Raw genomic sequence first — 20155 nt, forward strand, 5'->3', positions numbered from 1 at the left:
CTACTGTGGCTTTTTTGAGTATAAAAATATAATTTTTTGTTCTTGCTTGACCTCCAGAAGGCTCTCTTTAGAGAGCAATGCTACGAAGGATAGAATAAGATTGAACAATGAGGTTTATTCTCAACTGTCAACAAGTTTGGAATTTAAAAGCATAAATACTTGATGAATATGAAAATCTCAGGTACAAAAAGTTTGTCCTCACCTGGAGTACTCAGATGGCATCTGGCCTCTTAAAGTGCCCCTCTGCTGTTTCATCTGGCAGATATGAATGCTGAGACTGAACTCCTACTCAGGCAAATTTGCACTTCAGTGGCTGCATCTGTCAGCAGCCCCACAGAAGCACCCTTTATCAAGGACTCACTGCATATACTTTATGCACATTGACTCAATCTGTTCTCAGAAAATCCTATAAAGTCCAAACTACACCCTGAGTGTCTCAGTAGTTTTTTTCTTCATAACATCTAAAACCTAAATGTGTGTGTGTGTGTGTGTGTGTGTGTGTCCTACTAGAGATTGAACCTGAACCCAGGGACACTCTATCTCTGAGCTAACCCCAGTACTTTTTATTTTATATTTTTAAACAGGGTCTCACTAAGTTGCTGAAGCTGTTCTCCAATCTGCTATCTTCCTGCCTCAGCCTCCCAAGAACTGGAATTATAGGCGTGTGCCACAACAAACAGCTCGAAATGCAATTTTAATAGTTCTTTTGATTACTTAGTTAAATCCAAACAATAAGAGGCATTTGTTCCAAAAGCTTAACAACCTTTTGAATAAGTATTACAGGAAAACTGAAAGGAAAAAATAATTTTTATTACACTCTTAGCCACAATTACGTACTAAAGTGATATAGGCACCTATTGAGCACTGCAAAACTTCTCAATTATTGGAATCAGATTGAACATTTCTACCGTGTATTCCTGGTCCATGTTGACTTTTATGTGGATCTTACATTTTATCACAGTTATCACCAGAAACCCAGCATCACAAAAATATGGTGTCAGAAAGCAATATAGCTGGGTGTGGTGGCTCACGCTTGTAATCCCAGCATTCGGGAGCCTAAGACAGGAGGATCATGGTTTGCAGAGAGCCTCAGCTACTTTAGTGAGGTCCTTTGCAACTCAGTGAAAGACCCTGTTTCAAAATAAAGAATAAAAATAGGGCTGGGAGTATCCCCAGTACCACAAAAAATAATCAATATAACATCATCTAAAACTGAATCTTCAAACTACCTGGAATTAGCAATTCATATTGTATTGAAGATGCTTACCTCAAAACTCTTAAATATCCCATAGCTGTCCAGCAAAGTCACTGTGGTACTCAATGTGCCTTGGCACACAGTTCACAAACTATGATTTACATTGCCAGCCAGCAAACCCAAAGTACTCCAGTTCCACCACTAAAATGTTTTCCAAATTTCTAATAATTCTGGTAGGCTCAGCAAATAATGGAAGCCCCATTTAAAAAAAAAAAAAAACTAGTCTAGTCTACAGCTACGATTCCTACCTATGGTATAGAAGTAGGTATGAGGCGTCACAGTCATGTTGCACTTCTAAAGAATGTCACTTCCATGGGGTGATAACATAGTGATAGGTGTGGTCAAATCCCAGCTCTATCACCTACTGACTTTCTAACAGCAACAAAATATTTTGTATTGGCCACTATGAACCAGGCACCACACAAAGCATTTGTACTAGTAACCTAACTTTATCTTCATAATAACCTTACTAGATTGGCCTTATTAATAGCTCCATTTTATAAATAAAGCACAGAGAAGCTCAAATGTGCGCAATATTTTAATAGAAGTCTTAGGAATGTTACTTAATTTCTCTAAAGTACCTTACCCTGCTTTTAAAATGAAGGAGAAAATGTCTGATGAGTTAAAATTTGGCTTTAGCATATTTTTTGCTTGTTACCACCAGGAAACAAAGATCAAAGGAAAAATACATTTTTCATTATTAAATGTTAAGGTCTTTTAGGTGGATCATTTTATCACATACAATTAGTGCTTAATAAATTATTTCCTGAATAGCACCAACGTTCCATCTGATTTTTTCTAATTATTTTAATCAGTATTTTTAACTAAGGCTATGAACAAATGAGAGAAAGGACACTGGAAGACTAAGTCCTAACTTTAGAGAATAAAAGCATTGCTAGGCTCTTGGACTGAGGATATTCTAAGCTTGACAGATCCAAGCTCTTGCATGCTTATTTTAAAGCCTGTCTGTAGGAGCTGGTCACCTGGATGAAGAGAATGCTGATAACACCTGCTAGCTGCCAGCACTGGCCATCACATGACCTCGTTGGTGTCTATAGTGGCAAGCTGAGCTCAAAACTCAATGTATGCCATTTGACCTTTAATATGCTCGCACCTGGTTTTAGTGTTTTTACAGCCACTGGAGTGGTATTGTTCCACAGGCCTTCCCATACTTCACCAAACTGGCCAGATCCTAGGCGCTTGAGTAGCTGCACGGAGTTGCGGTCTATCTCCCACTGGTCCACAGTTTTATATGACAAATCAAAAGGAGTTGGGGCCTGTAGCTGTATTGCAGAAAAATAAGAATACGTGTAAGTAAAAAAAAGGCAGATTAATTTTTTGTTCAAAATAATAGTATAGATAGCTTTTAAGGGAAATACTGCATTTAAAAACAAAATACTATAAATTATATTGTAATCAGTTTAAAATAGAAAAAAAAAATGTGGAAGAACCTGTAGTGTTAACTCCTTAAGCTAATCCTCTCTCAAATTCTACACGCCCACATCCATCTGAACCATACTGCAACTCACACAGGTCTACAAAGGCCTCTGTCTACCCTTTTGTCTCTCTACACTCTCCCAATTTCAAACCTCAAGTGAACTCTCACCTCACTCACAAATCCTTCTGAATCTCTTTGGCTATAGTATTAATTATATGTATTATTTATTTTTGAAAAAAATTAAGCTTTTTTTCAAACTCACTTTCTGTTTCTTTATTTGTTCACTTATTTATTTCATTAAGTAAATAAATATTTTTAAGCATCAATTATGGACCATTTAGTAGACAAACAAGACAAGGCTCCTGCCTCCATAGCAATCATACTAAAGTTTGCCATCTGCCATGCTGTCTCTGCCATACTAAACATGGTTGTAATGGTACAGAATTGGTCAATAACAGTAAATGAATGAGCAAGTTTTTTCCTAGTAAACTTATTTACAAAAATGAATATTGGACATTATTGACCCACAGATCATAGTTTTCCTATTCCTATCTTATGTGATTCCTATCTTATGTGACCAAATGCCAGTTTTCTTTTTCTGAACTGATCTCACTTGACAAATACTCAAATATCTAAAAAGGAAAAGTTAACATTAAAGATAAATGAACATAGCTTGAGAACAGTTCACCTTTAGGCATGGTTTCTTCAGTTTGACACACAGACCATCACTGATGCTAGTGTAGTAGCTTACAAACTCCTTCAGTGTTGAAAAAGTCTTTCTCCTGGTAAGGAAAAAACCACCTTCATCCAATGTCCTGATTCTGTAGTGTTTCACAACTCCTTCATGTAAAACTGGGACACAAAATAAATCCTGTTAGTAAACATATTGTCAAAGACAAGCAGATTTGTTTTGCAGTGATTTTTCAATGCCTAGAATAAAATCTTTACAAAAGTCTCTTTCTCAACTCTGTCTCAGAAAAGACCTATGGAATTTAACAAAAGATACATAGCAACAACAACAACAAAAATAAAATAAAAGAAGAAAGGAAAAAGAAAAAAGAATGGAGAGATCACACTAAAGGAAATACATGATAAAAATTTATTTTTAAAAAGTGAGGTTAGCACTAAGAACATCATGCTGGGCAGCCTACTACATTTGATTAAAACAAACCATAAAACTGACTCTATCATCCCAGCAGTACAAGAAAGAAACCCTTATCAGTTTCAGAAATCAGCATCCATAAGATAAAATCACAAAGGTGTTTAGAAATAATTCAACTCTTCCTTTTAATTTCTTCCATGAAGTCATAACATGAAGAGGAAAATAGAGTCGGATATCCTCAGTACTATCTTACAATATTATAATGAATCTGCAGGGCCATTCATTATGCTATCCCTCCATGCAGGCTGATACCAGAATGACATCAAAGTGATATTGGAATGGCTCAGAATGGTTCAATAAAAGGAAATCCCCAAGGCCTAAAATGATACAGTTCACATGAGCAACTTTACTGCAGTATTGCTTAACCCAAGGGTAAAAAAAATCTTGTAGCATCTATAAAAATAAGTAAACTGCATCATTTTTGTGTGCTAGGTATTTTGTTACTTCTGCCTGCTACAACCATTGTCCCTTCTTCTGTTAATAGCTCCTAACTTTCCCCAAAGAATCATAGCTCTTCTAAGTGCATGTGATACAGAAAGACCTAATAATATCCATCTTATGCTGAAGAAAGTCCAGTCTGAGCAATTAGAGTCAAAGAGATACAGTTATGGGACTTATGTTAAGGAGTTCCAGGAAGCGTTTTGTTGCTGCTGTTATTTTTGTGTTTTACTAACTAAACTGGTATTGAGAGCTATTGGTAGAACCCTTGCTTCAGTCAGGTAGCAAGCTTAACCTGAGATGAGAAGCAGCTCGGTGGAATGGAGCCTTGAATTGGAAAGTAAAGCTTAGCCCTTGATCCAGCCAATTCTGACTTTACAACTGCAAGGGTTAACTGCTTTTTACTTACATTTGTTTGAGTTGAATTTTCTGAACTTGAATTCAAAATGTTGACTAATGTAATTCATTTCTTACACTTACCAAAGTTATGGATAAGCATTGAGCAGCATTTACCACTATGGTAGGTCTTCTGGGTTCCTTCTAAATATAGAACCTTATGTTTCAATAACTAGGTGCACCTGAAGCGATGTTAGGTAGAAGACACCCCAATCCCAGCATGGAGGTATGCTAAGGCAATGACAATGGCTAGGGCAAGCCTTCTTTAAGAAACAATTGCCTCATACCAGACTAGCTCCCATGAAAAAAACAAAACAATATCCAAAGTTGACAAGGCAGTAGAATGACGTCTCATACATGGCTCATGATGGTGTGATTTTTACAACCCCTGCTGTAAAACTGCTTGTTTTAATTTACTGTTTTAGTTTGCCTTTTCAACATTACAATCAAAATACCAAACAAGAACACCTCGGAGGAAAAAAGGTTTATCTGACGCATGATTTTAGAGTTACAGTCCATGGCAGGCAAACTCCAAGACAGAAACATTATGGCAGCAGGGGATGCCATGGTGAAGGATAGATGCTCATGATAGCCAGAAGTAGAGGAAGACAGAAAGTAGCCAGGGATAGGTATACGCCACAAAGCCACACCCCCAGTAAACTGCCTCCTCTAGCCAACCCTACCTGCCTACACTACCGCCCAGTAAATTCACTTAAATTATTAATCCATCGAATGAATTTGTGCACTGGTGATATTAGAGCCCTGATTCAGTGATTTCACTTCTGAATGTTTTTGCGTTGCCAACACACGAGCTTTTCTTGGGGACATTGTATATTCAAACCATGGCATCTACTAAGCTTGAACATAGTCATAACCATAATGTAGTAATTCCTCTCCTAAGTATAAATTCAACAAAAATGCAAAATATATTACCAAAGCACATGTATAAGGATGCTTTTAGTGGCATTATTTATGACTGTAATTCTGGAAACAATCCAAATGTCTGTCAACTAAGAAACAGAATCGACTAATAAATTGCTTCACATTTGTCCAGTGGGATACAATACATATTTGTAAACAATACATCACAACATGAGGTAATATCACAAACACCAAAATACAATTCTAGTATGTAAAAGCTTAAAAACAAGCAAAACAGCTGATATAAAAATCAGTGAATAGGGTGTAATTCTACTTTGTGACTGAGTGTTGGTTAAATGAATTTATTCTGTGAGTATTCATCAAACTAAACTCTTAAAAACCGTGTGATTTTGTTTATGTGTATCACCAACTTAAAAGAATACTAAAAAAAAAGAATAGTTATCTACTCCTGTTCATGGTCAAGTCCCCCAAATGCTACATTATGGTGCATACTAAAATATTTAAATCTGTAATGTTTAAGTAAATGATACTTAATTTTTACGCTGGATGCAAAACATCTCAAAAATGCTGTATGCATGTACATCAAGATCACTATGAGCTACATTATGATATGAGACTATAATGCACCAGTAAAAGTATTTTAAAAAGAATATTAATTTTAATCAAATATATTTTCTAGTAAGCATTCTGAGAAACCTGGTTACAAAATGCCACCCTAAATCACTAAATGAGTTGACTAGTGGATTAAAGTATTTGTTATAAGCCAGAAAAAAATTAATGTATAGTAACAAATAAAAGTGAAGACTATAGAAATACAATACTAAATTTGAAGGCAGCCTTTCTATAACAGCATCAACAATAATACACCAATACAGCAAAAAGCACAACTAATAATGTAATAATGTGCCTTTCCCCTTCTTCCCAATACTCTTTCATTTTTGTGTTCAGTAAGGATTACATTATTCTGTCCCTAGATAAAAGCTCCAGCAGAAGCTTCTGTGCTTCCTTTTAGGTATCAGACAGTCCTATGGCACTCAAAATCAAAGACACAGTCTCAATTCAAACTTAGAATACCCAGTGCAAGATATTAACCAAAAGCATTCTACTCATTGACTGAGCATCCAATTTTCTCCAATGCCTCAAACCAGTTCTGCTTAAGGCTGAAAGGCAGCCAAGTAAAAGGCAGTATATAGGTGGCTTCCTTTCCGTGTCTCTGTTTACAGCTGCTTCCTTCCCCTTGCCTGCTGAATTCTGAGTATCCAGTGTAGGAGCAGAGAGAGAAGGGATGAAGGAACAAAGCTCACTCTCAGAAGCACCAACTGCAGTGGACCTCACACTATGAGCTGATGGCAGATTTTCAAACTGACTCCTCTGTGGACAGTCAGGCAGCTTCTTGGCACTTTTCCATCCCTGCAGGATCTCCCCAGGCAGCTCCTAAGAGACAGGTATTTCCCAGGTTACATGCATCCCGTTGCCTCTCAGTTCTTATTTCCTTGGTATTTTACCCAATACATCCTCCTCTAGAAGACTTCCCTCATTCTCTGGACACGTAAGTGGAACCCAAAACCCCTCCAAACTATCTGTAGGTCCCCAGCACATTGCTCATATAGGCAGCCTATTGACTGTCCTAAAATAATACTCACAGGAGATGGGGCAGTCCTTGCCTTGACAATTGATCACTGGGAGGAGAGGCTGATGCCATGAGGCACCTCCATCCTCCTGCCCCAGGCTGCCTTAGCCTCTCAGCCTGCATCAGGTATAAGGAAGAAAGGGGAGACAGTGTGCTCACCATTTCCTATAAAAGAAAAATATCCTCACAAGTTCTTTCTTTTCTTCCACATGTTGTATCTTTTAAAATCATTAATGAACTGAAGGACCCAAGAGAAGCAATACTAATCTCTCATCAAATCCTTTGCAAAACCTGGTTCTGGAATTTGATTTTGATTTTATTTGGCAGTCTCGTTAATAATTCCATTTAAATATTCTTTTATAGCCATATTTATTGAACTAAGCACTATGCTAAGCACTGTTTTACAGTTTACATTTTCTTGTTGTATCTTTATAATGGTCATATCAGTGATTTTTAAGCGATTTTTTTTTTTTTTTTTTTTTGGTGGTACTGGGGTTGCATATTTTTTTATTTGGAAACAGAGTAACTGGCTCGATCCTCCTGTCTCTGCCTCCCAGGCACGGGCATTACAAGCATGTGCCACCACGCCCCACCCTGGCGTGGTGGTGCCTGTTTGTAATCCCCGCACCTGGGAGGTGGAGACATGAGGATCGCGCAGGTTCGGGGATGGCTTAAGAGACTCTGTTTCCAAATAAAAAATATATAAAATAGGTCTGGGAGTATAGCTCAGAGGTAGAAGGGTTTCCAAGGACCCCAGTACCACCAAAAAACAAAAAGTGAGCAGGAACTGAGCTTGATAAAGCATGCCTGTAATCCCAGTACTGGGAAGCTAAACCAGGAGGATTGCAGGATTAATGCCAGCCTTCACAATTTTGAGAGACCCTCGGCAACTTGGTGAGACCCTGTTTTAAAATAAAAGGGCTTGGGGTGTAGTTCAGGGGTAATGTCCCTGGGCTCATTCCCAGTACCATTTTTAAGTGAGTAGGTAGCACAGCCAGGATTCACACTAGGGGCCTGGTGACTCTAAGACATGCCATAGCAGTGGGTTTCAGATAATAAGTCAAGTTGTCTAAGACACCTCCAGCTCATGACAATAAAATTGTAATGGTATTTATCATAGTAAAGGTATCTTCATAAAAGGCAAGGACTCTGCTGTGATGGTCCAATACCTAGTCAGAACTTGGCAAAAAGTAACAACTAACATTAATATCTATGAAATGACTGTTTTAATTAACTCTTGAATATTTGGGGAAGGACACTGGGGATTGAACCTAGGAGCATTTTACCTCTGAGCTACACTGCCAGCCCTATTTTATTTTTACTTGGAAACAGAAGTTTCACTGAGTTGATGAGAGTCTCACTACTTGCTAAGGCTGTCCTCGAACTTGCAATACTCCTTTTGCAACTTCTCAAGTACTAGGATTACAAGTGTGTGCCACCACACCCAGCTAACTCTTGAATTTGAAATAAAATAAAACTTAGGTTTTTTAAATGTCTGCTACAAAATTAAACAAGTAGTTATACAAATACTTTCAAGACTTAAAACTTCTGTGGAATCTTACTTTTTAAAGGAAAAATAAAAACTCCTTTAAATAGAATATAAATACCATTAAACAACAGTCTCAAGTCAATATCTTCTTGGTTTTTGCAACATAAACATGATAAAATTTTTCTATCTCAACTGACATCACAGACATTGATATGTAGTTCCTTCAAGTTTTAAATCCAAACAAAACTAAGAGATATGTATTATTTAAAAATTAGACTACAGAAGCTATATCAATGTAATTCAATACATTGTAGTTAGGATAAATGCACATTTTAGTGCATATATTATGATTAATCAAATCTAAAATATGCAAGTGTGTGTGTGTGTGTGTGTGTGTGTGTGTGTGTGTGTGTTACTGGGGGTTGAACCCAGGGGCATTCTACGTCTGAGCTATACCTCATTTAAAACAGGGTCTCACTAAGTTGTGAAGGGCCTCACTAAGTAACTGAGGCTGAGGCTGGCCACGAACCTGCAATCCTCCTGTCTCAGTCTCCCAAGTACTGGGATTACATGTGTGAGCCACCATGCCAGGCTTGAAACTATGTTTTAAAAGTCATTTTAACTTGTTAAATAGTAGAGTCCACACACTTGAAAATTGTCACTCCTAATAAAAATGAATTTTGAGAGCTTAGAACTAGGGAGAAAAGAATTTGCTTTTCCTATTGTGGTTTATTGTGATCTTTATTATTGAACCAAACCTATTACAAATCCTACAGATTACAAGTGAATGGTAATGTTTGTGGCAATTTTTTATTCTTTATTTTGAAACAGGGTCTCACTGAGTTGCAAAGGGCCTCACTAAGTAGTAGCTGATGCTGTCTGATAACTGTGATCCTCCTGTCTCAGCCTCCCAAATGCTGGGATTACAAGTGTGCACACCAAGCCCGACTATGTGACATTTTTTAATTATAAAGTACTATGAGATCAGGTTGGTTAAGTATGTTAGTAGTTCAACTGCAAATATATATATATATATGGCTAACTACAAAATATAATGCAATCATCTATTAACAAAGTCAGTACCCTTATGATTGAATTAAGTGAAAAGACTAGGGAATCCTGAGATTACATCTTTACTCTTCTTTATGCTGTTTGACCTGGAGAGGGGGAAATGTTTCACCTGTCAACTGATTAATTTACCAGAACATATCCAAGTATTAGGATATATTGCAGAGATGTAGGATCTGGGCATGATGGTGCATGCTTGTAATCCCAGTACTTAGGAGGCTGAGACAGGAGGATTAAAGCTCACAGACAGCCTCAGCTATTTAGTGAGGTCCTTTGCAACTCAGTGAGACCCTGTTTCAAAATAAAGAATAAAAAACATAGTTGGGGGTATAGCTCAGAGGTAGAATGCCCCTGGGTTTGATCCCCAGGGCCACAAAAAGAAAAGAGAAGAAAAGAAAAGAAAGAAATGTAGGTAAGCATGAAAGAATACAATAAAAGTTTGTTGAATGTTTAAAGACCTCATCTATTTCTGCACATTAACTTCTCTTTGGACCACACCATGGGTCACCTTTTTGGCCACCCTAACACCCAGAGTGACTTATTTGGGAGGAGGAATTCATGTAATCTTGATGGGGTCTGAAATTTCAGTCCTATTTTCCAGGCTCCAGAGCATTTATATATAGTTGGTGACAGATACAGAAGTCCAGCTTTCTTCTAGCAATAAGGTCTTATTTTGCACTTTTTCAGAAAAGGGGTTGTCAGCCACTAAATAAAGAACTGCCAGGAGATTTTATCTAAAAGCACTCTTAAAAAACCTCTGTCCCAACTCTACCACACTGGAAACACATTATTCTAAACACATTATATAATATGAAAGCCAAAATGTTCACAAAATTAGATTTTAAAAGACAGAGCCTCCCAGAAACTAACTTTGGAACACAGCATAAACACAAAGTTCAGAGCTGTTTCTGAAAGACATAAAGGCTTCTAGTCGGTTCAGTAAAAAATATCAATGCAATCAGTAGTTTGGCATTTTATAGATAAACAAATGGTTGATTGAACCGATTTCCATTTTTCAGCAGGTCTTCTGGCATCTTCTGGGCATAGCTTTATTCCTACTGACTGATAATAATCTGTTCCCATAGTGAGTAAAACAATATGACTTCGTTGATTGAGCAAGGGATTGAAAATCAAGAACACTCTACCCTAATCTTATTCTGCCAGTGATTTGTTCTTTGACCTTAGGCAAGGAATTTCATTTCAGTTTCCTTATCTAGAAAATGAGAATAATGATCTTATCTATATGCCCCCACAGGGATAGTTTGAGTGTCATTGTTCACAAAGGATGATAGATATTACTTATGTGCAATGTGTGAGTACTGTATTACAATATCAGTGTTATCAAATAGCATTTTCAACAAAAGAAAGGCACTTCCAAAGTACCATTTTCCACTCTGCACAATAATAGCTGGATAGCACAATGGCTACCGTATTCAGTGAAGAAATTACCATTAATTTTAGCTGAGACAGCTCTTGCACTTACAAACTCCTATTTATTTAGTTTATCTTTAAAAGATTTGATTATACTTTTCAAAACTATTACAAAGAAAACAGGGATGGCTCTCCCTGTACCACTGCCTCAGAACTCATATGGAGTTAGTTCTATATCAATAAGTAAATAACGTATAATTGAGTTATTATGTTGCATCTCCCATTAAAACAGAATTCAAGACACTACTCTTTTATACTGAATTCTTGCTCAGTATAATATAAGGACTCCAGTATGAGTAATTTTGAAAGGAGAAAGAATATCCATCATAAAACATTAAAGTGGCATTATGTAGAAAAGGTATCTTCTCCTTTTTGAGGGGAAAAAAATCCATTACTACCAAAGAAGATAAACAGAAATGAGTATGTGGATGACTTAACTAGGAAGTGACGGGTACCTGACTCCTCACCAGGAATACTGAGTGTGTTACAAGCACCATTCAATAAGTTTTACTGTGAAACTAGTGGAGTGAGTTGGGTGAAGATTCATTAAGAATATGTCTATATTAGACAACTATATTTACTAAAAAAGCTATTGGAGGACACAGCTGAGAACCCCCATATGCTGAGAACTTTCACGATTGTTACTGGTCCAGAAGTCCAGCTGAGGTAACTCTATAGTCAGAGGCAACAGAATCAGTAACCTGTGCAGTCAAAAACTGACCCTCTTTCACACTATGTAGCACAGCAATCGTGGCCTGAACCATGGACCTATTCAAACACATATCACAGTTGTGAGAAAAATGTTGGTCTTATTCTTAAGATCCCTATAGTCCAGGCCCCTATTGAAATAGACCAAGCCACCATGCCATCAGTATCTAGCTCTGAAGCTTAATTCAGTTTAGCTGGCTCACAATTTTTCAGAATAAAATGGACATTTTATTTTTTATATATCTGGTATCAAAATCAGATAGATAAATTAACAATGCATAATTGTAACATTCAAAATTTTGTCAGCTAACTTAATAGAAATTTGTCCATCAAGATTTTGCATGAAACTAGTGTTTCCAACATCTAATATTGCAGAGAAACATTCAAAAAAAATAACTTGACTATTTTTCTCAGGACTCAACTTCTCACATGATATTACATCTGCAATAAATCATCAGAAATTAACGTAGTTGAATTATATTATTTCAGTTCCCTGCAGAAAATCTTTCACTGGGCTCAGATATACTGTGACATAGGAGCCAGTGCTTCTACTTTTCAAAATTTACCCTAAGGAAATAATTCAAATATTCACATGTATTTATTTAGTTATATTCCTGCCTTATTTCAGAAGGGTTCAAAGTCTTGAATAAATTACAAATATCTCAAAATAAAATTTAAAATAAGTGGATGGGAGCTGGATGTAGCTCAGTGAAAGAACACCAGCCTAGCATACACAAGGTCCTAGGATCAATGACCAAATCCCCAAAAATAAATTTAAAAAATAAAGAATCCAGTATTCTATAATAAAAATAAGTGAATAAAAGAATAGGATAAAAGGTTAAAAAAAAGGATGACTCTAGGAATAAGGCCAGTATGTTTACATAAGTACATTCAGATACCCATCCAAATTAATGAAATTTGGGCCAAATCTTTGGCTCTATGCTTCTCTAGCAGCTTAGAGTAAAAGGGAAAGCATATCAATTATCTGATTCCCAGAAGAAAAATATTAACAAACTATTAGTCTAAAACATACACACAAACACACACAGCTTATTTCTGTATTAAAATAAGAAAAATTTTTCACGTATAGATTCTCATAAAGAAAATGTAATAAGGAGGATCATCAAAACATTCTTAATAGAAGTGCACCAACATATTGCAAAGGCTTGGTTCTTATAATGTCCATTATTGTGGACCAATTTCCAACATAAAATTAATAATAGTATTTGCATGGGAAACTGAAACAAAACAGTTAATCACCCCCAAAGAGGAAAAGCAATATGCCCAAGGATGTTCACTGCAGCATTTTTATAGGATTAAATGGCTGTTAGGTCGTAGTAAATCTGAAAATTGAGAGTTAATTGCAAAAAATTGTATAATTGCAAAAATATCTAGAAATAATATATTAATGAAGTAAGTGGGATATAAAATTAAAAGAATATTATAATTGCAAACATGAGGATATATCTCACATGTCCCAGAGCCCTCTACTGCTGAAGGATTCCAGCTGAGGCTCCTTGTGGAAATCATAATTGCATATAGGTGAAGATAATTAAATTTGCCAACATGAAAATAACCATTCGATTGGCAGATTTGTGGGTGTTTTACTCCATCTGTTTTCCAAATCAACTGTAATAAATGTATACTGCCTTTAAAATAAGAATACATACATAATGCATTCAGAGATTTTAGAGACATAATATAAAAATTACCCATTTAAAGACAATGGCTACCTTTTTGCTCAAAGCACTGTCTAGTGTGATACTTGATATTCTTTATATAAAAAATAAACTCATTTCTCTTTAAATTTAATGCTTCAAATCCTAATTCATCTTGCCTTTTAAGCCTATGAGAAACACAGTGTGTTTTCATTTTGCCTTTCCCACCAGAGAACCCCTGGCTAAACTGATTTCTAAACTGTGATAATTATCTCCCATTAGAGGCTCAGCAAGATCTCTTTCTCTGTTCTTTTTCATTGATTTTATCCTTTTTATGTTTGGCTGGGCTTTATGCTCTGTGTTGGCATTATAAGACAACTTAAATGCTTTTGTAGACTTAAGTAAAAATATGCACAAATGAAATGATAAATAATCAACTGACATGGTGCACCAACTGCATGAAAGAAGCAATTTCTAATTAAATAACTTTCCAACAATAGAATAGGCTAATTCTCTAAGATTCTTGTATATAGGAGTTTTGAAGCTATAAATTATGAGATTCTTCTGAAAGGAGAATATGAGGTTACACGTTATTTGCAAATTCTAGCACTCTGTTAATGAAAAGACTCAAGGAAAATGCAGTATGATATGGAAACTACAAGAAATTTAAATATTTTCAAAATGTACACTAATGAGAAGAACAAAACCTAAAGATCTGACATCACCTGTTAGTTATTAATAGGAGAAATCCAGGCCTAGCCATGAAAAGGGACCTGTGAACGATGGTAAGAACAACAGAAACCATTAACCACTTATTGCCTATTTTCTGATTGAAGAATAAAAGGTGACAACTTACTCATTTCTCAGTAGGCTGTTGCATGGTTCAAAACTTTATAAAGCGTGCCAGGCATGGTGGTGCACGTGGCGCACGCTTGTAATTCCCGTGCTTGGGAGGAGGAGTCAGGAGAATCTCATTGGTTCAAAGCCAGCCATGCTGGCTTAAGAGACCCTGTTTCCAAATAAAAATATAAAATAGGTCTGGGAGTGTAAGCCCGGAGGTAGAAGAGTTTCCAGGAAACCCCAGTACCACCAAAAAAAAAAAAAACAAAAAAAAAAAAAAAAAAAAACACTTTATAAAGCTCCATTTTCCTCCTCCCTTTCAAAACTCTCCTAGAACTCTCAGAAAGTCTCTACCATGATAAAGAACTCAGGCCTCAAGTTGTCCCCTTTCCTCACTACTTTCAGTAATTACTGGACATGAGAAACAGAGTGAACATCAATGTCATGGAGGAATGTAACCAACAATAATTAAGATGCCTTAAAATCATTAAATTCTTTATCTTTTTTATAAATTATGTTTGCCTATAACTAATTTAATTTCACAGTAGATACTATTTCCATTTTTCAAGTTTCAAGGCAACTATTGGTAACTGCTAGTTATTCAATTTTATTTCTGAAAACATATAGCTCTCTCATTCTTACAAATTTTCATAAAATGAAATAAGAATCCATGATATAAGATGTCTTTAGTTCAGATATATAATAGATAAAGAGTACTAGAATGATTAATTTTATGTGTCAACTTGAGTGGGCTAAGGGATATCCAGTTAGCTGGTAAAACATATATGGGTATATCTGTGAGGACATTTCTTAAGTCATTAAAGATCCACCCTCACCAATGTGGGCCAATACCATACAATTGTTGAGTACTTAAGTTGAATAATGGATAGAGGTAGGAAAAACTGACTCTCCTTGAGCCAAAAGATCCATCCTCTTTCTTACACATCAGGTCCCCTAGTTTTTGGACCTTTGAATTCCAGTATCTATACTACTGGCTCCCCTGGTTCTCAGGCCTTTGTACTCAGACCAAATAATTACAACAGCACTGGCTTTCCTGAGCCTTTACCCCACAGATCTTGGGCCTCCAAAATTGTGTGAGCCAATCCTTATTCATTCTCTCTCTCTCTCTCTCTCTCTCTCTCTCTCTCTCTCTCTCTCTCTCTCTCACACACACACACACACACACACACACACACACACACACACACATACACACAGAGTTCTGTGCTGCATAACAATATACCAGTTAACAACAGATCCTATGTGGCTATACCATATATCCTAGGAGTACAGTGGACTACACTATTCTAATTTATATGAGTATACCCTATACCCTCTATGATGCTCACACAAAAATAAATTTGCCTAATGATACATTTTTCAGAACATATCCCTATCATTAAGTGACACACAAATATAAATATATATAAATATATGATATATATTTCAGTTACAAAGGGAAAATTCTGTATAAATTTGGTTCTTTATAAAAGTTGGTGAAAACATAGTTCAGGCCATATTCAGGTAAAAACACTTCTCATAAAGACAAACCATCTCCTAGTCACCGCCTACACTTGAAAGGCTGACCAATCCTCATCGTTTGTTTGTTTGTTTATTTGTTTGTTTTATGTGGATCATATTGGAAAAGGCATACATTCATACAATGCTTGGTGCCCTTGCCCCATTCACCTTTCTCCCCATCCCAACAATGAGTGTCCAGGTTGACCATGCTACATTCACGCTCATGCACATATGCAAAAGTACCTCCTCCGTTAATCAACTTCAGCCTTCTTCCTTTCCTACCCTTCCTTTCTAGCTTTGCTGAGGTTTCCCTCCATTATCTGGAGTCCCTCTGATATCCCTAATACTACTAGTTTGGGCATATTTGAGAACATATGTCCCTTCTCTTTCTGTGCTTGGCTGATCTCACTTAACATAATGTTCTCCAGATCTTTCCATCTTCTTGCGAGAGATGTGATTTTGTTCTTCCTTATTGCTGAGTAGAATTCCAATGTGTATTTTTCATAATTTTGCAATCCATTCATCTGTTAAAGTATATCTTCTAAGGAAATAGGGGCCAATGGCTCTTTCTGTGCAAGATAAAGGTAGCATCATTTACATAATAAGTTTTGTTGAGCAAATACCTCAAGCAAACACTTTGCTGAGTGCTTCTTTACGTAATATTTCATTTAATCCTCAGAACAACTCTACAGAGTATGAATGCTATTTTCACCATTTGGTAAGAAAGTAAACTAAAGTTTGTAGAGTATTATGGTTTGGATCTTAAATGCCCCCCAAAGGCCCATATGCTAGAGGTTTGGCCACCAGCCTGTGGTGTTATTGGAAAGTAGGTGGAATCTTAAAGAGGCCTAGTGGAGGGAAGGGACGTCACTGGTGTGTGCTCTTGAAAGGGCTAGGACTCCATTCTCTTCTCCTCTCTCTCTTTGCTTTGCAGTTGCCATGAAGTGAGCTGCTTTGCCCCACCATCCATTACCCACCATGATGCTCTGCCTGACGGTAATTTCAAAAGCAGTGCCACCAACCAACAACAGTCTGACACCCAGAAACCCTCAGCCAAACTAAGTCTTTCCTCCTTTATTTTTTTAAGCACAGATGCAACATTTTATTATTTTTTTATTATTTTGTTTTATTTTTTGTATTTATTTATTTTTTAACAAATTTTTTATTGACCATAAAGTCTTTCCTCCTTTAAACTGACTCATCTTAGGTGTTTCACAGCAATGGAAAGCTAGCACATGGAGGAAGTAATTTGCCTCAGAATACAGAACCAGAAGTATTAGTGCTTGGTTCAAAACCAGGCAGTGAGACTCTGAAACCCACAATCCTAATCCTCACACTCTCTCTCTCTCACTTGTCAATTAGCAAGTATTTTTAGGGCCCTATCACAATGCACTCCTCAAGGCTCTAAAAGAGCAAACTTAGAGCAACAGTACTATAACAAGACTGTGCACAAGGTGTATTTCTGCAACTGACCCTCTCAAATGGAAATAATAGGTTGAGAATTCTGTCTTTGAAACATTTTACACTATCTAATACCAAGACTCCACTTTCAGTCTTGCAGCCTCTCAAGCTCTTCTCTCTCCATCTACCCTCTTAACGCTGGTCCTGAACCGAGACAAAGCATAACGTGTTAAAACCTATTCCTGAATATGTCGCAGACCTTTAGCTTCCTCTTCTGGGGGCTCATGTGATGACTCTCCAGTCACTCTCTGTAATGCTGTCCTCACTCATGTCCTAAGTCATTGCAGAAACCTCAGATAAAACAAGCAAAAATGTAGTCTACAGTATCTTATTTCCAAGCTTCCTCTTTGCTTTGATTTTTCATCTCGGTTAATGGCATCCAGTCTTAAGCAAATGTTGAAGAGATCAGCCTATTCCTTCCCTTCCAGACTCCTTATCCCTGATTGGGCATTATGCTCTATCAAGCAGTGTGGCCCCTCTACCATCACTCGAGCAGCCCCTAAGTATCACTTTTCTGGAGTGTTTCAGTAAGGTCAAATGCTACTTCCTCAGCCTACAGCCTTTCTGTCATTCCTCCATAGTCACAGGAGGAGTCTTTCTAAAATGTAAACTTGAGCGAGGCATGGAAACTTCAGCTTGTAATCTCAGTACTTGAGACGCTGAGACAGGAGGATCACAGGTTTGTGGCCAGCTTCAGCTACTTAGTGAGACTCTGCAACTTAGTGAGACTGTGTTTCAAAATAAAGATTAAAAATCAGGGTTGGGGTGTAACTCAGAGGTAGAAGTCCCTGGGTTTAATTCCCAGTACCATAAAAAATAAGTAAGTAAGTAAATAAATAAATAAATAAAATGCAAATTTGGATTTTTTACTCTGCCTTAAAGCTCAAATACTCCCAGTTGCCTGAAGTTCAGATCCCATAACAGAGTTCTCTGCTGCACCCAGTCTTCTAGGTTTAATCATTTATCCTTGAATATGCTATTGTGTTTGTTTCCTATCACTGTGCATTTGCATAAACTGTTAACTACAACTATAATGACTTTCTATTTATATATTACAGACTAATTCATTTTTCAAGACCAACTTCAGGCACCTCTCTCTGTCTTAAACCTCCTAGCCTAAGCTAGGAGCAAAGGAAGCAGAACAGCTCCCTTGGCTTGTAATATCCCACTTTTATTATCAAATTCATCCCACCCCTTCTCTGTCTTTATTTCCTACTCACTGAAAGGTCTGCTAAAGGGAGGCCACCTAAGGAAAGCCCATGCCAGGGGCAGGCTTAGTGATATCATTTGGACAAAATATATGGGAATATTGTTCCTATATTACACCTACGAATTTTCACTGCACTGTTCCTATTGGACTTTGAGCCCTTTGATTATGAAAAATATATCTTAACTTCTTTATTATGCTAGTGTCCAGCAAGAACCATCTCATCATCATCATCATGACAAATATTTGTTGAGCTTTTTATTGTATGTCAGTTATGGAGCCAAAAGCTTTGTATACATTATCTCTGAATTTTTACATTAACCCTGATGTGGGGAAATGAAGCAATGGTCACTTAAATAATTTGTTCAAGGTCACTCAGCTACTAAGCAACCAAAGGAGCCCCAGAAGGTTTGATGTCTTAAGCTCTGTATCCTGTTGAACCAGTAAGAGTTCTCAGTACATGTCTGACAAACAGGTAGGTATGCAAATGAATGCATTAACAATAAACCCACAGAAGTAAGACACAAGCAGAACATGACTTGTTGTGTGAGTTTTGATGTTCATTCATTCTGCTTCTTTTTTCCTGTAATTCTATTCAAAAGATCCTAAACATATTTCCCTACTCCCAACCAAATAAGTCTGAGGGAGAATAGAAAAATCTTTAAAAGCTACTGAATTAAACTTTAAACTACATGACCAACATCCAATTCTATTGGAATTTGCTAAATTCTGCTACATGTATTTGATTTTATTTTTGTCTTTTTTTTTGTGGTACTAGGGATTGAATGCAGGGGACTTTTACCTCCATCTCTATTTTCTATTTTTTTATTTTGAAACAGGGTCTCACTATGTTGCAGAGGGCCTCACTAAGTAGCTGAGGCTGGCTGCGAACCTGTGATCCTCCTCTCTCAGCTTCTCAAGTACTGGGATTACAAACATGCACCTCCATGCACAGATCTGATCTGATTTTTTAAACAAAATTAATGTACTAATTTGGTGATAGTATGGAGGTCTTTGCTTTAAGTTCACAGAGCATTTTTCTATCACAGTACAAGAAAGCTTTAATGAGCGTGACCCAAAGTACTTGCAGATGGAAGGCCACTTGGTAATAGTGATTTTACCCTAAACCTTTTCTTTAGAAGGCAGTGTGGTGGGGAATTATCTGGACTTGGTCTCAAAAAAAAAAAACTGATTCAGAGAATTCGGCTACATATTTGCAAAGCCATTTACTTGACCACTGTAAGTTTCTGTTTCCTCATTGATATAGAATACTCCTTGCAGGATCATTATGAAGATTATGGTAAATATGCCTAAATCAGGGCAAGCATTTTATGCATGGTAGCCACTGCTCTCTGCTTCCAAAACCTCATGTAGATGACACCACTAAGCCTACCCCTAGCATGGGCTTTCCTTGGGTGGCTTCTCTTTATCAGACCTTTCAGGAAATAGGAAATAAGATAAAGTCAAAGAGGGGGTGAGAACAAAACACTGTAACTAAGGTTTTTATGTGATGCTTTAAAAATATATAGATGCTATAATGATGATTTTTAAAAAGAAGATGAATGAAATAT

The 20155-nt window shown here is 36.8% G+C and overlaps 1 protein-coding gene across 1 annotated transcript in view; it reads right to left on the minus strand.

The window, feature by feature from the left end:
* The window catches only part of FRK (fyn related Src family tyrosine kinase), a gene marked incomplete at both ends in the record, with an annotated part of 99755 nt that overhangs the window by 12441 nt on the left and 67159 nt on the right, over nt 1–20155 (minus strand). The window contains 2 exons of the mRNA XM_080700107.1: nt 2370–2538; nt 3382–3545. Coding sequence (XP_080556233.1) covers nt 2370–2538; nt 3382–3545 — 333 coding nt within the window. The remainder of the gene's footprint in view (nt 1–2369; nt 2539–3381; nt 3546–20155) is intronic.

This window comes from Muscardinus avellanarius, assembly GCF_963383645.1.
Source record: "Muscardinus avellanarius genome assembly, chromosome: 8".
Taxonomy (NCBI): domain Eukaryota; kingdom Metazoa; phylum Chordata; class Mammalia; order Rodentia; family Gliridae; genus Muscardinus; species Muscardinus avellanarius.